Source organism: Cetorhinus maximus, chromosome 6 (assembly GCF_964194155.1).
Source record: "Cetorhinus maximus chromosome 6, sCetMax3.hap1.1, whole genome shotgun sequence".
Taxonomy (NCBI): domain Eukaryota; kingdom Metazoa; phylum Chordata; class Chondrichthyes; order Lamniformes; family Cetorhinidae; genus Cetorhinus; species Cetorhinus maximus.
Genome location: NC_135884.1, coordinates 128,314,015 through 128,337,795, shown reverse-complemented (window position 1 = coordinate 128,337,795; position 23,781 = coordinate 128,314,015). Strand labels below are relative to the sequence as shown.

Genomic DNA, 23,781 nt, shown 5'->3' with positions numbered 1-23,781 from the left:
TGTTTTCTGTCAAACCAAAGTATGAATATTCTAAGTCATACTTTGACAAAGAAAAATATTTCAGTTGCAAAAGTTATACAAGAGATGCAAACGGTCAAACTATAAAAAAATGGCTCACCAGGCAAAAGCTTTCACTTTGTTTGAATCATTGTCAAATTAATACCATGCACTGTGAAACTTTGGTAACCAATTCTCAGAGCTGTCAACACTAGACAAATGCTTGGTGTAAGATTTCTAATCACAGACGACGCACCCAAGGCATTAATTCTCCACAGTTGATAAAATGCATCCATCACTTCAGCTGCAAAGAAATGGAGAAGCGGCACCAAGATGATAATCTTCAACCACATGTTTTTCCTCCTCCTCACCCATCAAATGAGTTTTGATTTGTTAATATTTTCTCTTGCTTTCACTGAACCAAAGGAAACATTTTCTTAGCACTTATTGCTAACAGATGCTGAGAAATCATTTTACTTCCATAGTCCCCTACTGGCTTGTCAGAAAAAAAGCCATGTATACACATAGGAAATGGTTGGGAGCATATATTGTCCTGCCTGACAATCACACATAAAGCTTCTGAACATAGACTTATTTAGACTCCTGCTGAAAATTGCTCATGAAGGTGTTTTATTTACTGCTCGAGTAAATGGTTCAGGATAAGCATATCACTTTGTACAGTGGTGCAGATGCAAAAAATGAGGAAAGGTGCAGGTTAAACCTCCAGCAAGTGTACAGATAAGGCACTTTTATATTAGAAGGGGTGTGGTACTTCAACTGTCAATGCCACTGCCTAATATAAAAGAATCTGACCACCATGATGGCAACATTGGAAACCAACATTTTTATGGGTCCCCCGAGCTTCTGGCAGGTAATGCTCCTCCTCTACATACATTCTAAACATGCAGCCACTTCAATTGCAAGCATTGTTACACACACCAACGTATGCTCCACAATTAGTGCGTTTGCAGTTATGGAAATTGCCTTTTTGTGCATATCCAATTTCCCTTTACTAACTGGTCTCAAAATGAGAACAAGATCAGAAGGTAAATAGGAGGAAAGCTCAAAGAAGTGTTGAGTTTCTGCTCAACTGTTTTCTTTCAAAAGATTCTAACTAATTTTAACAGTATCTTTCTTGGGCATTAATTATGGCATGACATATGCGCTCAGCACCCTCTGGCTAACAAGGCATGGGAAGAAAATGATCAAATTAGTCAGTTTTCATCTTTGTAGAAATATGCATGCAGATCTCAGGCAAGGACAGGATTATCCTCAGCTGGGACAGGCCTCCCCTCCTCTGGGTTAAACAGACCACCCAGTCCTAAAGGAAAAGGGGTAAAAGGAAAAGTGGGATGAAAATAAATCATATGAACCTACAAAATAGGAGTAGGCCACTCGGCCCCTCAAACCTGTTCTGCCATTTAAGACCATGGTTGATCTGAATGTAACCTCAACTCCACATTCCCACTACCCCCAATAACCTTTCACCCTCTTGCTTATCAAGAATTTATCTAGCTCCACCTTACAAATATTCAAAGACTCTGCTTCCACCACCTTTTGAGGAAGAGAGTTCCAAGACTCACTACCCTCAGAAACAAAAAAAAATTCTCCTCATCCCTGCAATCAAAGCACTGTTCTCAGAATGCAGGAACATCCTGAAAAATGAATTAAAGGCAGTTTAAACCTTTTCTTTAAAATTCAAAGTGCAATCCTGCCAGTCTAAGTTTTATCTAACACTAAACTCTAATTTCCAATTGCGGCAACAGCAGAACACCAACTATATCTAAAAAGGCAGCATACATTTAAGTCTGATTATTGGTTATTATTCTCTGCCTTGTGGAGCAGGGTGTAATGTTACCCAGCTGATGCCAGATACTCAACACTACAATATTAACTACTGTACTACATGTACAAAATAAAGTTTGTTCTCAAAGTTGACCTATAAAATCTCAGTTTTCTGCATACGTAAGAATTTACACCAATAAAAGCAAAACAGTTAGATGTATAGGGAGGGAGTATGACACTAGAGCTCTTTAATGGAATTTCTCACTTGAAGATACTGACTTCAAAACAAAATTGTGCTTTTCTAAAGATGCAAGCATTTGCTTAAATTATGGAAGTTTTAAACAAAACATTTTATTTGGAATTGGTCATTGTAATTACCAGCACATATTGCTACAATCATCCTTAATCCCTCAGAAGGACTATAAACCATTCCTATCCCTACCTAGGCAAGATTTGTACCTGTCTGGTGATCTCGGAGGTGTTATCAGTCTGTTTGGATGTTGCCAAATCTGTCTTGTAGTATAGGTGAAGAATCACACCCATTGAGACCAGAACAGAAATGTTTTATTCCATCATCAGAAAACATAATCAAACAAGTTGAAGTAGGTCTATTTAGTAATGACACCTGTCTATACGCACTCCATTTACTTTAGTGACACTAAATGTTCATTTCTACTTAAAAATAAGTTCTTCGACTTTTCTTTCATTAAATATTCATCCTCGTTTTCTCTGCTATTTCCATCTCCATTACTGTTCATCCAAATTCTTCTTTTCTCATTTTTCCCTCGTCTCATTTTCAGTTTCATCACTTCTTCCATTGTCTCTGTAGAATTTGCGCTGCATCTTTTTCTCTACATCCTCAGCTCCTCCATCCTACAAGAATGCTGCTATTGAGATATTTATATCGGCTGCTTCCCCCTTTACATTGACTATTTTAACCAAATTACGTGTTCACAATCTGAAATCATTGTTATTGTACATTGTTTAAGACAATTTGTTGCTTTTCTCCCTCGTTTTTCCTGAAGGCGGTGACACCCAGCTGATGCACAGTTTGATAAGCACATTTTAGTACCTCATCTAAAATTATGTGGAAGCTTCACCTAAATGTGGGGTCTTCTTGCTCTGTATGGCTCCACTTATTGCTAGAAAAACTTACTGAGCTATCAAAGATAGTCTTCTCATTCTGTCACCCTTCATTAAAAAAAATCAGTAAACATCCAATGGCTAACAGTTTTAGCTCTTGTGACAAGCTTGAAACAATGATACCTTCCCCATACCCAAATCTGTACAAGAGCCTTAACCTAGATTCTTTTGGCTACCAGGCAAAAAATTCTTCAAGTCTTTTAGTTTAACGAATTTGCTTGCAATTCAAACTATACAGTCTTGTTTTCTGTGCACACAAGTCTCACAGGTTCAGTACCAGTCTTTTTTAAATACCACTTTCCCCCAGAAAGGTTGATAAGATAAAAATCCATTCTGTGCATCCAGCATTTTTAAATAAGTCAAGAAAGGAGTCTTCACTGCCTTCCCAGGAGGCACAAATTTAAATAATGAGAGAGCCAATTTCAGTTGCAAAATATATACAGCTCAGGAAAGTAATCATACCATGAAATTCTGTACCACTGGGTTTGCACTCCAAACCTAATGAGAATTATTTCAAGGTAGAGACACAATCATCAGGCACAGGGTGACACTGATCAGTCATCAAGACAATTACTTTGTTAAAACTCGGATTTATTAGCGCAGAAGTAAAGTGGTTCCAAAAACCTTTGAAACAAAAGAAAATACTTCAAAGTTCTTCAAAGAAACAGCCATTAACCCAGTTGCGTTAAAAACAAAATCCCCACCAATACTCAAGTCTGCTGACATCAGAACTTCAGATCCTGGTAATTCTTAACCAAATCTCTTGTATTAATCAGAGTTTCAAATCAACACATTGTCCAGATATGTTTTAAAGAAATCAACCTCCATCACCATGAAGGGCCACCCAAAAATGAAGCCCAGATATCTTGCATAACTAGATTTAGCGCAACACAGATCATGTCTCCCAAAAGAAAAAAATCTTCTTTAAAGAAAATTTTACCTCAGTTCTTAATGCCCATTGTGATGCAGATAATTTAAACTTTAACTTCAGATAGTATCCAAGTTAAGATTTTATGTATGGCTTTGACACAGATGTTACATAATGATAGTGCCCATTAAAATCTAGTTATAAATTTAACAACTTTTATTTTTATAATGTCTTTAACGTAATGAAACATACCAAGGCGCTGCACAGGAGCATTATAAAAAATGGTAATAACACCAAGCCACATAAGATGATATTAGGTCAGATGACCAAAAGCTTGGTCAAAGAGATAGGTTTTGAAGAGAATCTTAAAAAAGGAAAGAGAGTTGGGGAGGCAGAGAGGTGTAGGGAAAGTATTTCAGAGCTTGGGGTCTGGGCAACTGAGCTAAAGTTAAAGTTCCCATCCCCTGTTTTACCTCAATACTTTTGGAGTCACTTAACAGTAAAAGTATCTGAAATTTCAGGACAATACTATACACTTGTGAAAGTGCATTTGTATTAAACAAAAAAAAACATTCAAAATCCTAGGGAAATATTCAAAATGTAATTTTATGCTACTGCCTTAGATTAAAATTCATGCCTGTATTTAGTTACTATTGAATGGCTTTGATGTGTTCATTTCAGTAAATTATGGCATTATCTTAATCCCACTTGGTCCTAACTTGATATTAATTGCTTTGTATGGGCTGGAGGTACTATTACTACTACTCTCTCTGTATTAAGTGATGGGAAATAACCCATAAACTAGGATATCACTAATTTGAGCTAAATGGCACTGAAGTCCTGCTCATGGCTGAAATGCAGACATTAGAAAAAATAAAACAGTCCAAGAAACTTTTCTTTCGTGAATCTATTACAGGTTGGTGTGGCTAAATGGAAAACTGACATAAGCAGTTACAGGACAGAAATAGGAACATAGAAGTAGGAACAAGAGTAGGTCATTCGGTCCTTCGAGCCTGCTCCACCTTTCAACTAGATCATGGTTGATCTTCTACCTCAATGCCATTTTCCCACACACTCCTCATATTCCTTGATATCTTTAATATCTACAAATCTATCGATCTCTGTCTTGAATATACTCAATGGCTGAACCTCCACAGGCAGCTCAGGTAGAGAATTCCAAGGATTTACCACCCTCTGAGTGAAGAAATTCCTCCTAAATAGCCTACCACTTGTTCTGAGACCGTGTCCCCTGATTCTAGACTCCTCAGCCTGGAGAAACATCCTTCCTGCATCTACCATGTCAAGCCTTATAAGAGTTTTGCATGCTTCAATGATATCACCTCTCCCACTTCTAAACTCTAGAAAATACAGGCCCAATATCCTCAATCTCTACTCAGGGGGCAATCCTCCCATCCCAGGAATGAGTCTGATGAACATTTGTTGCTCTATACAATTGCAGCAAGACATACTCAAATCCTCTTACAATAAAGGCCAACATCCTATTTCCCTTCCTAATTGCTTGCTGCACTTGCATGTTAACTTTCACTGACTTATGAACAAGGGCACCCAGGTCCCTTTAGACATCAACACTTCCCAATCTCTCACCATTTAAAAAATACTATACATTTCTGTTTTCCTGCTAAGTGGTTAACTACATATTCCCCCACATTATATCCTATCAGGCATGTTTTCGCTCACTCACTTAGCCTGGCTAAACCTCAAAACCTCTGCATCCTCCTCACACCTAGATTCCCACTTAGCTTTCTCTCATCAGCAGACTTGAAAACACTATATTGGTCCCCACATCCAAATCATTGATATAGATTGTGAATAGTTGGAGCCCAAACACTGATCCTTGTGGCACCCCACTGGTTACACCTGCTAACCTGAGAATGACCCATTTATTCTTACTGTTTTATGTCCATTAACCAATTCTTTATCCATGCTAGTATATTACCCCCAATCTCATGTGATCTAATTTTGCTTGCTAACCTCCTGTGTGGGACTTTATCAAAAGCCTTCTGAAAATTCAAATACACCACATCCACTGGTTCTCCTTTATCTATTGTTATGATCCTGGACCGGACCACCAAGTTTTTGGTGATTTGGTTAGGGACCGGTAACCTTTTCTATAAAGTAACAAAGTTTGAGATTCAAGACACTTGCTAAGAGGATAAAGCCACACAATTCCACAGGTTTTGAACAAAAAAAAACTTTACTATACAAGGTCTGAAAGATAAAGCAATTTACATCTATCGTATAATCTAACGTTCAGGGTTATGAGATATATGTGAATTAACAGGCAAACTGTGATTGAACACCATACTGCACAGGAAATCGCAAGTGCAACCAAAACAGAATCCACAGATTTTTTTTTTAACAACCCACCTAGACATCAGTGAATACTAAGAGTCAACCAATCTCGTTGAAACTCCGTCTCTAACGAGGGATTCCAATCTTCACCTTCGAAGATCTTGCTGTGCAATTCTCTCCAAAAGTCACTCCAACTAGGACGGCCTCAACTAAGGCCCACTTCACAGGGTTTCAAACTCATCTCCCGAGATTTCGTTCCCCTGGATTCCTGCGCTAACTCAAGTGTAACTTCAGCTCTTCGGTCATGCCAAACAGAATACTACTTCTGCAAAGGGATACCTTCATCTCAAAGGTCCGCTGTACAAAGTCACCAACCTGCTGCTGCCTTCTTAAATCATCAGGGTTTCTCCTGAACCTCACAACTTAAGTCTGCCAACCACAACCCTTTTTCTGCTTGAAGCCTCTTTATCTGCTTCTCTCTCCTCCTTAACTGGGACCTCTCCCTGTCCCCTCTGCCCATCCACTATCTGGGATGCTTCTCTGTTATGGTGCTCCGCTCCCAGTCACATGGCACAGTTTTCATGCCTTTTCTTTTTACGCAGGTGCATCACTGTCAGGATGGCCAAGCCCATTAACTGCCAGACTATGCTGCACCACCTGCTTCCAGCCCGCACAAACGCGAAACTCCCAAGGCCTACCAGGACTTAGAATTCCCTGTTTCCGCTCTCGACGCCAAGGTAAGTTTGGATCTCATAACATCATTCTGCTAGTTACATCCTCAAAAAACTCCCAACAGCTTTGTCAAACATATTTCCCTTTCATAAATTCACACTGACTCTGCCCAACCCTACCATTACTTTCTAAGTGAGGAGTTAACACATCCTTTAGTTTCTAGATTTTCCCTATTATTGATGTCAGGCTAGCAGGTTTATAGTACCCCATTTTCTCTCTCCCTCCTTTCTTAAACAGTGGAGTTATGTTTGCTATCTTCCAATCTGGAGGAACTATTCCAGAGTCTATAGAACTTTGGAAAATGACTACCAACGCATCCAGTATCTCTGCAGCCATCTTTCAACACTCTGGGGTGTAGATTAACAGGTCCAGGGGTCTATCAACTTTCAGTCCCTTTAATTTTTTTAAAAACTAAGACTAATTTCTTTCAGTTCCTCATTCGCGCTTGTCCCTTGGTTCTCTAGTATGCATGGGGAGGTTATTTTTATCTTCCTCTGAACACAGACAATATATTTGTTTAGTTTCTCTGCCATTTCCTTATTCCCCATTATAAATTCTCTTGGTCTCTGCCTGGAGTGGGCCCACATTTGTCTTTGCTAATCTTATCCATTTTACATTCCTATAGAAGCTTTTACAGTCAGTGTTTATGTTTCTCATTAGTTTACTTTTATATTCTATTTTACTTTCATATTCTATTTTATCTTTATCAGTTTCTTGGTCCTCTTTTTCTGAATTCTAAAAGCTCCCAAACCTCAGGCTTACTACTTTTTGGCAACTTTATTGCCCTCTTCCTTTGGTCTAACACAATCACAGAGCAGAAGAGGCCCTTCAGCCCATCGAGTCTGCACCTACACGTGAGAAACACCTGCCCTACCTACCTAATCCCATTTACCAGCACTTGGCCCATAGCCTTGAATGTTATGATGTGCCAAGTGCTCATCCAGGTACTTTTTAAACAATGTGAGGCAACCCGCCTCCACCACCCTCCCAGGCAGTGCATTCCAGACCGTCACCACCCTCTGGGTAAAATAGTTTTTCCTCACATCCCCCCTAAACCTCCTGCCCCTCACCTTGAACTTATGCCCCCTTGTGACTGACCCTTCAACCAAGGGGAACAGCGGCTCCCTATCCACCCTGTCCATGCCCCTCATAATCTTGTACACCTCGATCAGGTCGCCCCTCAGGCTTCTCTGCTCCAATGAAAACAACCCAAGTCTATCCAACCTCTCTTCATAACTTAAATGTTTCATCCCAGGCAACATCCTGGTGAATCTCCTCTGCACCCCCTCCAGTACAATCTTTCGCTTCTCTTGTTAGCCATGGTTCGATCACCTTTCCTGCTGGGTTTTTGTGCCTCAAAAGGAATGTACATTTGTTGTAAACCATGTATTAATTCTTTAAATGCTAGCCATTGCCTATCTACCATCACACCTTTTAATACAGTTTCTCAATCTACCACAGCCAATTTTCCCCTCATACCTTCAAGGTTTATTTTGTTTAGATTCAAGACCCCTGTTTCAGATTGAACTACATCACTTTCAAACCTAATCATGGCTACTCTTCCCTAGAGGCTCCTTTACAATGAGATTAATTAGCTCTTTCTCATTGCACAATATTAGATCTAAAATATCCCATTCGCTAGTTGGTCCCTCAACATACTGTTCTAGAAAACCATCTCGGATACATTCCAGGTATTCGCCCTCCACAACATTAGTACTAATTAGGCTTACCCAGTCTATATGCAGATTGAAGTCCCCCATAATATAAAAACAAAAAACTGCGGATGCTGGAAATCCAAAACAAAAACAGAATTACCTGGAAAAACTCAGCAGGTCTGGCAGCATCGGCGGAGAAGAAAAGAGTTGACGTTTCGAGTCCTCATGACCCTTCAACAGAACTGAGTAATATTAGGAGAGGGGTGAAATATAAGCTGGTTTAAGGTGTGGAGGGGGGGGTGGGTTGTGGTTGTAGGGACAAGCAAGCAGTGATAGGAGCAGATAATCAAAAGATGTCACAGACAAAAGAACCAAGAGGTGAAGCCCAACGTAAACTGGAGGAACAGCACCTCATCTTCTGACTAGGCACTTTACAGCCTTCCGGACTGAATATTGAATTCAACAATTTTAGATCTTGAACTCCCTCCTCCATCCCCACCCCCTTTCCGTTTCTTCCCCCTTCCTTTTGTTTTTTCCAATAATTTATATAGATTTTTCTTTTCCCACCTATTTCCATTATTTTTAAATCTATACCTTTTATGCCCTGTTAGTCTTTCCACCCCACCCCCACTAGAGCTGTACCTTGAGTGTCCTGCCATCCATTCTTAATTAGCACATTCGTTTAGATAATATCACCACCTTCAACACCTCTTTGTTCTTTTGTCTGTGACATCTTTTGATTATCTGCTCCTATCACTGCTTGCTTGTCCCTACAACCACCCCCCCCACTTCTCTCCCCGCACCCCCCACTTCTCTCCCCCCTAGCCCACCCTACCTTAAACCAGCTTATATTTCACCCCTCTCCTAATATTACTCAGTTCTGTTGAAGGGTCATGAGGACTCGAAACATCAACTCTTTTCTTCTCCGCCGATGCTGCCAGACCTGCTGAGTTTTTCCAGGTAATTCTGTTTTTGTTTTGAAGTCCCCCATGATTACTATATTACTCTTGTTACATGCATCTCTAATTTCCTGATATGCCATGCCCTACATTACCACTAATGTTTGGCAGCCTATAAGCAACTCCTACCAATGTTTGCTGCCCCTTGCTGTTTCCTAGCACAACCCAAACTCATTCTACGTCTTGATCTTCCGATCTAAGATCTTCTCTCACTAATGTACTGACCTCATCCTTTATTAACAGCGCTACCCAGCCTCCTTTTTGCCTATCCTTCCTAATTGTCTAATGCCCTTGAACATTCAGTTCCCAGTCTTGGTCAGACTGCAGCTATGTCTCCATAATGGAAATTAGATTATACCTATTTACTTCCATTCATTTCATCAATTCACCTACCTTGTTGCAAATGCTGTGTGCATTCAAATAGAGAATTAAAGGCTTTTTATTTTAATTATTTTTGCAACTTCTAGTCTTATCTGCTAGTGCACTCTATGTTTGTACACTCTGTCCCTTCCCACCACACTCAGACTATCAATTCCCTTATTGCCGCCTGGCTCTCTTGCCTTTCCCTTTAATTTTACCATATCTTCCCACTATTTAGTTTAAAGATCTCTCCATGTCAAGAGGATATAATGTCTATAATGTTATCGGAAATTATTTTAAAATAGAGTTCTAGTGGTGTATGTGCATGTGTGTGTGTCTTATTTGGATTAAATCAAGCTGGTCTAGAGGCTTTGATGTATATAGAGAGAAGTAGGCCTGAAATGGTTATTAGGTAAACACAGGGAAGTTACAAGGTGAAGTGTAAAGGGGGAAAGTAGCATTTTTAAATAAGCTATTCAAAAGAATGGGTGAAATATTACACCTAGCCAGAAGTCAAACAAACAATGTGTGTACTTTTTCCAAAGCTTACTAATAAAATTGGCAGTATGAAAGGGTTTTATTGTTAGAAGAGGTAAAGTTCAAAAAACCTAGTGATACAATGAGAATTTGCATTCAAAGAGGAAAATATGTATAAAGGAAGAGAAGGCTACTGGTAAAAGAGAAGGGATTCTAAGATCTAAAGTCCAGCCTGTAAGCCGCAAGCTGCTGTCTGCATGGGCCCAGAGCTGAAATAAACTCATTTTGAAGGTGACGGTCCAGAGTGTGCTTTGCCAAGGGTCTGTTTAAATCTGTGTGTTTTACTGTTGCCTTAACAGAGCTGTAACTATGAGTCAGATTAATTAGGAGATTTTTGTAGTTATGATTGTTATGACCGATGCAGTTGGTAAAGTGGAGTTATTTTAAAAATCCCAGAGGGAAACTTTAAACAACTGTCATAACCAATAATTTAAGTGTTATGTTTGAGATGCGACACTAAATTTAGGAATCAGACCACTAGTGTGAGGATTTACATTAGACTAAATGAAACATTTTATTAATTTACACAGATTAAAAATATATACACATGGCTACAAATTACTATCATAATTTTTAACAAATTCACAAACCAATCTCCATTAAGGCAACTGCAACCCATTGACTTAACCAAACACCATGCAAAGCATTTTCACTGTACCAATTCAAAATGAGATTCTTCTCACTGTGGAGCCAGTTGGAGGCTTGCAGCTGCCTTTTGATCTTACATTGCCTCTGCAAGCACACCTGGAAACTACTGAAATTATACCTACCAGCCCCATTGAATGTTAATTTTCCTTGTATCAACAACCTCTTTGAACATCACCTTTTAACAATGAAACCCCTTTCATAATACCAATTTTATTAGTAATAAAAGATATTGCTTGGTAGCTGCTAGAAAGGCGTCAATTTTCACCTCATTTCTTGAATGCTCTATTCAAAAAAATGCAAATGCACGCTATCTATCTTACATATCAAAACTAGTACATATCAAAGCACCCAGACTAGCTGGCTTTAATCCAATTAAGACATACCCACAGACTAAACCTCTATTTTAAAATAAAAATATTTTCCAAAATATTATATACATTAATAGCTTCATGACATTATAGTAGTAATAGACATATGTATGTGCTTATAATCTTTGTATTAATAAATGTTTAATTTAGTTTTATAAAAACCCCTTGAGACTTGGTGGTCTTATTACTACTGAATTCAAAGCATGCATCTCGAAACATACAAATTGCAAAAATTGTTTATGACAGTTGTTTCAAGCTTCCCTCTGGGATTTGAACAACTCAGCATTTACCACCAGTTGTGTCATAATACTCCACCATCCTTGTTACAAGCCACGCCAGAACACTGGTTCCAGCATGGTTCAGGTGAAGACTATCCCGAACAATACAGCTCCCACTTTCCCCTGTACAGGCGCCAGTATCCAATGAATTGAAACCCATTTCTCTCAGTAATCTTTGAGCTACACATTTAACTCTAATCTTATTTACCCTACTCCAATTTGCATGTGGCTCAGGTAAAAATCCCGAGATTATTACCTTTGAGGTTTTGCTTTTTAATTTAGCCCCCAACTGCTCATACTCTCTAAGAAGAGCCTCTTTCCAAGTCCTACCTATGAGGTTGGTACCTACATGGACCACCACAACTGGGTCCTCGCCCTCCCTCTGCAAGTTCCTCTCCAGTTCAGAGCAGATATCCTGAATCCTGGCACCAGGCAGGCAACACAGCCTTCTGGACTCTTGTTCTCGGCTGTAGAGAATAGTGTCCATCTCCCTGACCATACTGTCCCCTACTACCACTACATTCCTATTAACTTCCCCACTTGAATGGCTTCCTGTATCACGGTCAGATCACTCATCCAGCCTGCAGGACCCGTTTTCGTTCGTACAGGCTGCAAGAACCTCAAACTTGTTGGACAATTGCAAGGGCTGAGGCTCCACCACTTTTATCTTCTTGATTCCCATACTTTCATCACTCGCAGTCACACCCTTCTGTCCCTGACATGGACCAAATCAGATGACCCTACCTAAGGGGTGCAAGCACCTCCTGGAACAAAGCACCCAGGTAACATTCCCCTCCTTGGCATTACGCACTGTCCACTGAGCCTCCAGTGGAATGATTCCGAGCTGAAGCTCATCAAGCCTCAGTGTCTTACTGCAGGTGTGTTTGCCTTGGATTACACAGGTGACCAAGAGCTCCCACGTTCTGCAGCAACCACACATCGCCTGTCCTTCCTTCTTTATGCTGTTTAATTAAAATTTAATCAGTAAAATAATTAATGCCTCTAGTCCTGCATGTGCTTGTATTCTTATTATTTCAACAAGTATTCTAGGACTCCGATTGAAATTCCCTAGTTAAAATATATAGGGCTCACCAGACAAATAATCTTTACCATTAATAAACTTTACTAATATAACATCACAATTGCAAAATTACCTGAGTTTTGAAAGATAAATCAGAAAAATACTCACCAACCAATCAACTACCTGTTATCCTGCTATGTCACACTTTGATTTCTCTCAGAATGCAGTCGGTTCACTCTAGAGCCACGAACTTGATAGCTCTTTCAGGTGCTGCTTTCTGTCTCCGGGTCCTCCTCTCTCCTGCTCTGTTAGGTGTTGCTGTCTGTCTCTGGGTCCTCCTCTCTCCCACCCTTTCACAATGCACAAATACACATGCACAAACAGAAAAAAATCTTTGAAAACCACTACCCATTTCAGCATTTAGGATCAAGGTTTAAGAAGGTATGTGTAACTGGAAATTCAATTTCTGTAAAAATGTCAGAATTTATTCTTTAAAATGTAGAAATAGTTTCCCTACGTGAGCATGAGCTAAGAATGACCATTTCATATTTTCTTACCTCTTTTAACTATCCTTTTCCAAAGTCAACAACCCATGCTGCAATGTGGCTCCCAGGATGTTGTCTCTTCCTTATCTCACCTGAAAAGCCATTCTTTGAGGGCCTTAACAGCGAGTTACAATTGCTTATTCAATCATGGAGGATCAGCCAAAATTTGTTCTCACTCAGCATGCATGCAATTCCACCAAAAATTGCTAGATAACTATTTACAGCAGACACCAGGGTTATGTTTCTCTTCTCTGGATTAAGAATATAGTTGTAACTACTTAGTGGTTACCCCTATTGTGAGTGGCTGCCTAAATACTGATATTGACTGCCGAGTTAGTGACTCGTTTCTACATTACCCAGTGTATTTCTCCACTGAACCATAGGGAGGTGAAGAGAAGGGACGTTGTGTCAACCTCACGTACTATTCCAATTTTGTCAAAAAGGTTAGACAGAGACACATTAATTTTAAAATTGATCTTCTTTGAAGATTTTATTTGCATAAAAGTTAACATTGTGATATATACCAGAAACAAAACACTATCCTATCCTCTGTCTAAAAGCAGACTGAAGTCATTTTCCCATTCTGACTCACCCAGTTATTTTTGTCTTAAATATTTCAGCTGACACTAAAAGCTTATAATTTTAACTGTAATGTTCAGAAAGCATGTCCAAACTAGAAGAGCTTGGTTTAAAAAAGGGAGCCAGGCCCACATTTTAAAAATCACATTCCTTTCATTTTACATAAACAGTTGGTTATTAATCAAAACTTGTATTTATACAGTACAGCACTAACACAGAAACACCCCAAAACAGAGCAAAATTAGGTTTTGTTGGTAAGTAAAATAATACCACAAAAATCCAGCTTAACTTAGCTGACATCATTCATCCCAGAGATGGAAAGCTGTGAATTCAAGACCCGCACTAGGACTGATACGAGGGAGTACTGCATTATTGGAGTCTTTCAGGCAAGATATTAACCGTGGTCCTGCTTGCTGTTCTAGAAGATGTCAAGATCACATGGCACTATTCAAAGCAGAGCAAGGAACTATCCTCATAACTGAACTAGCATCCCTTCCACAGTAAAAAAAAAAATAGGTCAACTAGTCATTAATTTCAGCGTAGTTTGTGGGATCTTGCTTTGCGCAAAATGACTTCCATTTGCCAACATAACTAAAGTCACTGCACTTCATGTCACTTTGTGATATGCTTTGAGACATTTTTTCCTGAGACACTATTTTCTAATCGCAAGCCTTTTTCTGTTGGCCTTTACAAAAGCGCAAATGGTCAGATAACTTTAAGCAGATGTGTTTCTAACATACATCAATATTTCCTCTCAAAAATTGTACTTTCCCTGCTTAGAAAGCACAAAACTATTTCGAACAGTTCCCCAAACAACAGACGATTACAGATACCAACCCATGGCATAAATAATAGAATATCATAGTACAGTGTGCTACTCAAATCTCTCAATTTTCAGCTTCATTAAAAGCACTTATCTGGGGTCACCCAGAGTAAAGAACCAATTGATCAATTTCAAACAATTCCCCGGCAGCACCTTGAACACACTACTACCTTAGCAGACAGCAGGAACTGAGCAGTGCAGGGTTTACACAAAATACGTGCAACATAAAATGAAATTTAGAGCATTCCAATTTTGCAATGCCAATTTCAGTTTACTGCAAATATGATTGGATTACAGTGTCACAGATAAACTAACAGCTAGTACTATCATTCACAATTAGAAAGTTGCAAGTAAGCATTATTTGCATTAAATAGAGCCACACTGCCCACGATCAATTAAATGAGCTTCAGTGGAAGTTAAACAACATTTGGCATTTACTTAGCATATAAACTTAATGAAAAAAAGAGTATCTTAATCACGGAGAGTAAAAGTTTCAAAAAGAGCTCCAAGCTTATATCTTCAGGTACTGAAATATTTTGGTTGCCAGGCTGAAACTTAACTAGCTAACCAAATCAGATATATTTTTTAAAAAGTTAACATTTTAAAAAGATGTTGCCATTTTGAGCATACATTTTTAACACATCATACCTGATCAAAAATTGCAACTCCTGATAAATGAATATAATTCCCTCGTTTCATCTCTGGTTTAAATATACAATATTCACTCTACAAGGCACACCTTGAGTCATGGAATGTGGGTTCAATCCCAATAATGAATTGGAGTTCATAAACTAGATTGACACTTCAGTGCAATACCGAGGTAGTGCTGTATTGTCAGTGGCGTTATCTTTCAGATACTCCACTCTGTAATTTCCGGGGACTTTGGCACCAATCAGTTTCTCTCACCTAAACAAGTGAACAGTTAATTATCATAGCCGCAACCATGTAGTGAGAAACAGTTTGTTGAATTAAAGTTATTGTAATCATTTCTGTCACTTGGATTGTTGCAGAATGGCACTGTTGGACTGAGTGTACAGAGATAATAACATGGACACATTTAAAAGAGGCAACAGCATCTTTTGGGCATTTTAATACAGTTTCTACCCAAATTCTACATTTCCACCAGATCGATCAAAGCAGAGCCCACATTTATGAAGGTTTAATGTATTGCGGGTGTTATTTATGCTTAATTCTCACACAGCTAGATACTGCAAATAAAAAAAATTACAGTAATACATGGGTAATAAGCACTGTGAAAATGCCTCTCAGGCTGACTTTTTGCATTGCTTTTGATGTCAAGCTGGGGTCAAGTGGAGCACTCATCTTAAGAGTCTGCTCCCTCCACAGATTGTGATACAATAAGAAAGTTAAGAACTGTTGTTATCCTCATATTTTGCTTTTTTGCCAATATATTTTTCCTACTTATATCTTCTAGTAATCTAGTGTCCAATAAAAACTAACAAATTAGGTTGAAGTTTCTATAGAAATCAACAAGCAAAATGAGTGCTTAGCTATCCACTGGTTTGCAATCTTCCAATGCGCTTGATGCAGCACATTCTAATAATTTTTTCAGCACATTTTGACTTAAATTTTCCAATGGAGGATTGGGAAGCAATACAGTATACTTATGACACTCATCACAATATCTCCATTGTACAAAGAACAAAGAAAAGTACAGCACAGGAACAGGCCCTACAGCCCTCCAAGCCTGCGCTGACCATATTGCCCGTCAACTAAAACATTTTGCACTTCCGGGGTCCATATCCCCCTATTCCCATCCTATTCATGTATTTGTCAAGCTGCATCTTAAACACCATTATCGTACCTGCTTCCACCACTTCCTCTGGCAGCAAATTCCAGACACTCACTACCCTCTGCGTAAAAAACTTGCCCCGCACATCTCCTCTATAGTTTTCTCCTCTCACCTTAAATCTATGTCCCCTAGTAATTGACTCTTCCACCCTGGGAAAAAGATTCTGACTATCTTTCCTCGTCTGTCACCATGTCCTGGGTAGCATCTACCTCCTTGGAAAAGATGAATGCAAAGTATTCATTTAATACCTCAGCCATGGCCCCATCGTCCATGTGCAAATTCCCTTTTAGATCCCTACTTGGTCCTACTTCTCCTTTATCCACCCTTTTACTATTTATATGCCTATAGATGACTTTGGGATTCCCCTTTATGTTGGCTGCCAGTCTTTTCTCATAATCGCTCTTCACTTCTCTAATATGCTTTTTCACCTCCCCTCTGAACATTCAGTTTTTCTTCTATATCTTAGTTTCAATCTCCTTTCTCATCCAGGGAGCTCTGGATTCGTTTGCCCTACCTTTCCCTTTCAAATGGTAAATACCTTGACTGTGCCTGAACCAATTCTCTTTTGAAGGTAGCCCATTGTTCAGCTACAGTTTTTCCTGCCAATCTTTCGTCCCAGTCTATCTGGCCCAGCTCCGTTCTTGCCCCATCGAAGTCGGCTCTTGTCCAGTTAATTATTCTTACTCTGGATTGCCTATCATCCTTTTCTATCGTCATCCTAAAACATACAATACAATGATCACTATCTCCTAAATGTTCTCCCACTGACACTTGATCTGCTTGGCCCACCTCATTTCCAAGAACCAGGTCCAACAGTGCATCTTTTGTAGACTGCTGTAGAAAATTCTCCTGAACACAATCTTGGAACTTTCGTCCCTCTCCGCCCTTTACACTACCACTGTCCCAGTCTACATTCAGGTAATTAAACCCATTACAGCTACTCTATAATGCTTGCTTCTCTCTGTAACTTCCCTGCAAATTTCTTCTTCTACCCCTTCTCACTAGTTGACGGCCTATAGACTACACCGAGCAATGTAACTGCCCCCTTTTTGTTCCTTATCTCTAGCCAAATTGATCCTGTCCTTGACCCCTCCGGGACATCCTCTTTCTCCAGCACTGCAATGCTCTCCTTAACCAATACTGCTTGGATGAGGGAAGTGAATGTACTATTGCCAAGTTTGTGGATGACACAAAAATAGGTGCGAAGGCAAGCAACGAGGATGACTCAAGGAGTCCACAGAGGGACGTAGACAGGCTAAGTGAGTGGGCAAAAACCCGGCAAATGGAATACAATGTGGGAAAGCGCGAGGTTATGCACCTTGGCAGGAAGAACAGAGGAGCTGAACACTACCCAAATGGAGAAAGACTGAAGGTTGCAGCACAGAGAGATTTGGGAGTCCTCATGCATGAATCCCAAAAAGCTAACAAATAAGTTCAGGTAATATGGAAGGCAAATGGAATTATGGCCTTTATTTCAAAGGGAATGGAGTATAAAAATAGGGAAGTTTTGCCAAAACTATACAAGGCACTAGCTAGACCACACCTAGGATACTGTGAACAGTTTTGGTCCCCTTATCCAAGGAAAGATATACTGGCTCTGGAGGCAGTCCAGAGAAGGTTCACCAGGTTGATCCCGGGTGTGGAGGAATTTTCTTAAGAGGAGAGGTTTAGTAGGCCGGTAGCTGATGTCTTCGCCGGTGAAGAGGTAGGGAGGAAATCTGGGGCAAAACAAAGTTGCATGTGCAAAACTAGTTGTTGCTGTAGTGCTAGGAAATTGGTTCCATAAATCAGACACGTTTCAAAGCATCATGAGCTTCAGCATATTATAGAACTGCTTCTTCTAAAAGTTCTGTAACTACTTTTCTGAATTAACTTACCAATAGTTAGTGGCATCCTCAAAGTAAACTTGCTGGACTACCTAAAACCTGTGACTGGGAATATCTGTTTCTTTCCTAGGTCTTCCCATTGCATCGCAAGCATCTGGCCTTTGAGAATTCAGCAAGTTATTTAGGGTTGCCATCAGCCTCACAGGACCTATACATCAAGAGCTGTTGGCACCAGCATGGGCTCCTATAACATAAAATTAGTTTTAAAGAATGCTGAAGTAGAAAGATCTTTTCAGTACAACCTCAGCCTGAGGCTTAGGAATGCTGATCTCATCATTTCTATCTGTCCTATTGTTTCTCCAGTCATGATTATTATCCTGTTTTATCTTCATTTTCTTTTCTTGCAATGCAGTCTTAGGCCACACAAAAGTATGTAGGCTTTCATAAATTACAATTGTCAATACAAGGAACACTGAAAATATCATTCCAACATACCTCACAGGAGAAAATGCACAAGAAATGGGGATAACCAAAAGCTTTTATGAACAGATATTTTAAAAGGCTTTTACAGGGTGTTAGAGGAGTGAGAGGTTGGGGAAAGGAGTTGCAAAGTAGATCTGTGACAACTGAAGACTGCTGAGGAAAATGAAGTGGAGATATACACAGGAGGCCAGAGTCTCAGAACAAGAGGGTGCAAAAGGTGATACACTGTTGGGCAAGGTTGCAGAGACACTGTAGATTTGTGGACTAGGTAATTTAGAAAAGTTGGCCCATTAGAGTAACCAGGAGCCAATGTAGATTAGCAAAGATGAGCTCAGGAACAATGGGTAAATGGGGTGAGGCAGGAAGGTGACGACAGATGTAGGCTAAAGTTAAGGAAGGGTGGCAATCAGGATGCAAGGAATGTGATGCAGGGAGAGTCTAGAGAAGATGAAGGTATGGAAAAATGTTTTGGTGGCAATTAGTTGTAATGTGGGGTAAAGGCAGGTCATTTGCAGAGGTGAATGCAAGTAGTCTTAACACAAAACCAACTGGCCAATTATAGCCTAATTTCCAAATTGTTTTCCTAACTATGGCCCCTACTTTCAGCTTCATGAAAGCAAATGAATAAGATGTTTTGATATATGCTTCTAAACTATACGCAAGACTACTGAATTTTTTTTCCTCCTTCAACACATTAGTTGATGGTACGAGGTCTAGGGGACACAGATTTAAGGTTTTGGGCAAGAGATGCAGGGGTATGTGTGGAAAAACTTTACACAATGAGTGGTAATGATCTGGAACACACTGCCTACAAGGGTGGTGGAAGTAGAAACAATAAATGTCCAATGAAATTGGATAGGTGCTTGAGGTTAATAAACTTGCAGGGCTATATGGAACTAATTGGATTGCTCAGAGAGCCAGCATAGACTCGATGGGCTGAATGATCATCTTCTGTGTCATAGTAACTAGGACTTTAGAAGGAAATAAACCTCTAATGCCATATTAGATGAACCTAGTTCACACTGAAACTCTGCCATCTGTTAAATCATGTAGACATTACCAAATTCCGACCACATTGCTCAACATCAATGGAGTTCTCGTTATACTGTTTTATCCATGCAAATAAGGTTTATAAATTTCCAATATTAATGAGTAAACAATGGCTCTGATATTATAATCTTAAACACACTACTCTTTATAATATAGTTCACCCATTGAGTTTTCCAGTTTGTTTATTTCTTGTTACTGTCACTATTACCAAGTTGGCACATATAGCTCCATATCACACAACAGCAAAAGCTGTTACACAAAATGCACTTAGAGTTAACCTACAATCAGGATTTGCTGACAAATAATATTTGAGATCTGTGCTTTGCTTAGCGATACCCGCTACACAACACTACTTTGGAGGTAACAGACTAAAATCAAACATATTTAAACTTCAATACCAAGAGAGGAATTGATTAGTTTTACAGGCTCTCAAACACTTCAGCTTTAAATAAACAAAACAAATAAATCTGTCTAACCTTACTCTTATTTCCTTCATTCTGATTCTTTGCACCTTTTGTTTTCTGCTCTATTTTCTTCTTCTCCCAGTTTGGCCTCTATCACTCCTGATCTATCTGGTCATCTGATAATGTCCCTTTAGCATCTCCATTTGCAAGGGAAAAGAATGTAGCACAAAATTAATTTTGATTGATACTCAATGCAGCAGTATTGTACACAATTCTGTGGAAAGTCTACAATTTAGAGAAAGTAGCATGTTCAAACCACACTAATGTTTGGGTGCTCCTGCTGTGTATAATTTTGATGCATATTTCCAAAAATGCTAAAATAGGGTTGCAGTATGTTTAACTGTGTTTTTTAAAATCAGAAATGTCATTCCTAACATTTATCTGCTGCTGACAGCTCTGATTAAGAGAGTCTTAAGAAAAGCTCAAAAACACAAATTTTACATTAGTCACTGAAGTGTCATCCCATACTCTGTGCACTTCCCACCTTAGTTCAGTCTCGGTTCTGAATGCCTTATTCCCTTTTACCTCCTCCCTCACCGGCCGTCTTTACTTTTAAACCCACAGGCCATTCGCCTACCACCTGCCTCTTGCATTTCGCTACCTCTAACACAAGGAATTTTGCTGCTCCCCTCGCTTTGTACCACTGCCGTCGCAAATACCGCTCTGGCTGCGCCCCCGAGTTAAAATGAGTCGATGCGGAGGGGGTGGGGGATGTCAGAAAGGGCCAGGCCCCGCTTTCCGGCACCAAGGGAAAGGCAGAAGCCCCAGTATCCCCGCCCGGACATACTCACACTGTACTCGGTAAGGAGTAGCCTGTTTCCGCCGCGACATCACCCGTTCGCTCCGGTCCATCCTCCCACTCCAGCTGTAAGATGGCGCGGCCACGTGACACCCCCCCCCCCCCTCCTAGTGACGTGTTCACTAGGCAACGCTCCTTAGCAACCTCCCCGCATCCTGGCGCTGCATCATTAGACAACCCTGAGGGTGGGAGGGAGCGACCGTTTGCCCTTCTTGCTCCCTGGTGCACATGAGCGCAAAAGATGTAAAGGATAACGAGGGTGTCACGACCCAAAGTGGCACAATGCATTAAAACCAAGAAGTGGTGAGGTAAAAACAAAAACAGAATTACCTGGAAAAACTCAGCATGTCTGGCAGCATCGGTGGAGAAGAAAAGAGTTGACGTTTCGAGTCCTCACGACCCTTCAACAGAACTGAGTAATATTAGGAGACGGGTGAAATATAAGCTGGGGGGGGGGGGGGGAGAGAAGTTGAGGGTGGGGTGGTTGTAGGGACAAGCAAGCAGTGATAGGAGCAGATAATCAAAAGATGTCACAAAAGGATCAAAGAGGTGTTGAAGGTGGTGATATTATCTAAGAAAATGTGCTAATTAAGAATGGATGGCAGGACACTCAAGGTACAACTCTAGTGGGGGTGGGGTGGTCTGTTTGAGGGGGTAATTTTACACCACTATAAATTTGCATCAGCAGCATTATAATTCTAGTCCTGTGTAACCCCATATTTTATGGTATATTTTCAATGCTATGACAAAATAGTTCTTTCGTATACACACGGGTGACCATTGAATATATTAGTATTCACGCTTTGTTGAATGACGACATGGAACCCAACTAGTCCATTTTAGTGTTTATTCCATGGATGAACAGCCATAGAATCCAATTAAATTGCAATGTTCCTATGTCCCCTTCTTCCCTTTGCCTTCAGCTACCTGTCTGGCAGAGGTAAGCGTCTCCAGTGAAAGGCTCACTAGGCAAATTCCCATTATGGAAGTACTTTTTTCATTGCTAGAAGTTTTCCATGGCCAATGGGAACGGGTGATTTATTTTTAGTTTGCCAAGAGAGATAATCTTCCCTCAGCAATAACTCTCTAATTGGCTACACTTTGTGCTTATTGATTTTGTTCTTAAACAGACAAACCAATTAAATACACCTCTATCTTAGCCTTTACATCAAATAGAAAGCTGAATTTCTTTCTTGTTTTTAATTTATTTTACTTATTTATTGGTAGGTTTCCTATTTGTAGGGTCAGCCCTAGGTCAGTTGGTAATACTCTCCCCTCTGAGTCAGACGATTGTGGGTTCAATTCCCACTCCAGGATCTGAGCATACCAATCTAGGCTGACACTCCAGTGCAGGACTGAGGGAGTGCTACATTGTCAGAGGTACTGTGCTTGGAATGAGATGTTAAACTGAGGTGCCATTTGTCCTCTCAGGTGGACTTAAAAGATCCATGACATTATTTTTGAAGAAGAACAGGAGAGTTATCCCTGGTGTCCTGGCCAATATTTACACCCTAATCAACATCTGGTCATTAGCACATTGTGGTTTGTGGGAGCTTGCTCTGCACAAATTGGCCACTGTGTTTCCTACAATGCTAGTGACTATACTTCAAAAGCATCTCATTGGCTATAAAGCACTTTGGGATATCCGGTAGTCATGGAAGGCGCTATATAAATGCAAGTCTTCCATTTTTTTTTCCTTTTTTAAATTCAGTTATGATTGAGTCATTTGCACCATGGTTTCTCCAAGATTTGATTTGCTGCAGCTTTATTAAAACATTTGAGCCACTTCACTGCAAGTATGACACGAAAACAGAAAATGCCAGAAATACTCAGCAGGTCTGGTAGCATCTGTGGAGAGAGAAAGAGTTAATGTTTGAGGTCAATGATCCTGCTTCAGAGCTTGTGTGACACTCGATTGAGGTCTTATATTTTAGTATACACTGGTAGATTTTCCATGGCATGGCCAATGGAAAGCCAGGACAAAGTGAATTCCACTGAGTGTATCAGTGATAGTGATGTAGAGTTGGGAGGCCTTGTGGTGCTATGCCTCTGATTCAGAAGTTCCAGACTCAAGTCCCACTCCAGGACTTGAGGTCATGGAAGGTGCATTCATAATGTGGCCAGAAGGTTTGATTATCAACCCGTAAATCCTTCCAATACACCTATGACAGTTGGTAAGAGCAGGAGAGTCTCCTGATCAGCCATGCTTAATGTGGAGTGGTGCCTCTCAAGCTATAGCCTCTGGTGACAGGCTAGCGACCTGTTCCAGAAAAAACTAGCAATGGAAACACATGTAAACATGTGCTTCTTCTGCCTCTTGCATCTCTAGGTGGAGGAAGAGAATCAAGAAGATGTAGAGTTAAGAATGGAGGTCTGTAGTAGCTGGAGTTTGACACTCTATAGTGGTAGAAGTCTGAAGCTGCAGGCATGATTGTGAAAGGTAGTTCTATAATAGGAAAATCCTATTGAGACACCACCTAGAAACATGACAGCAAAGTGATGCCCAAATAAGAAGTGTGTGACATATAAAACAAATTAGTAATCTTCCGGGGAGGCAGAATTCTGCTCACACACCAAAGCACTTACTCAGAGAACTTTCTACTGCATTGCCAGTCAGTGCAGTTTCTGCAGTCCAGCTAGTACAACTTGCATTTACATAGTAGCAGTAAAATGCACTTCACTGGAGCATTTTCAAACAAAATTTGATATCAAGCCACAGAAAGAAATAAAGAAAG

General features: G+C 40.0%; 1 protein-coding gene across 4 annotated transcripts in view; it reads right to left on the bottom strand.

The window, feature by feature from the left end:
• Positions 1–21,151, bottom strand: part of znf821 (zinc finger protein 821) — a 48,422-nt gene extending 27,271 nt beyond the window's left edge. For 3 of the 4 annotated variants that reach the window (XR_013576954.1, XR_013576955.1, XM_078544526.1), the window contains exon 1: positions 21,039–21,099. Coding sequence is in view for 1 of the 4 variants with exons in the window: in XM_078544526.1 (XP_078400652.1) it covers positions 21,039–21,099 (61 nt within the window). In the remaining 3 variants the exon portion in view is untranslated. Of the gene's footprint in view, positions 1–21,038 lie in introns of all 4 variants that reach the window. The other variant, XM_078544527.1, reaches the window with a different exon arrangement.
• Positions 21,152–23,781: the final 2,630 nt, after the last annotated feature.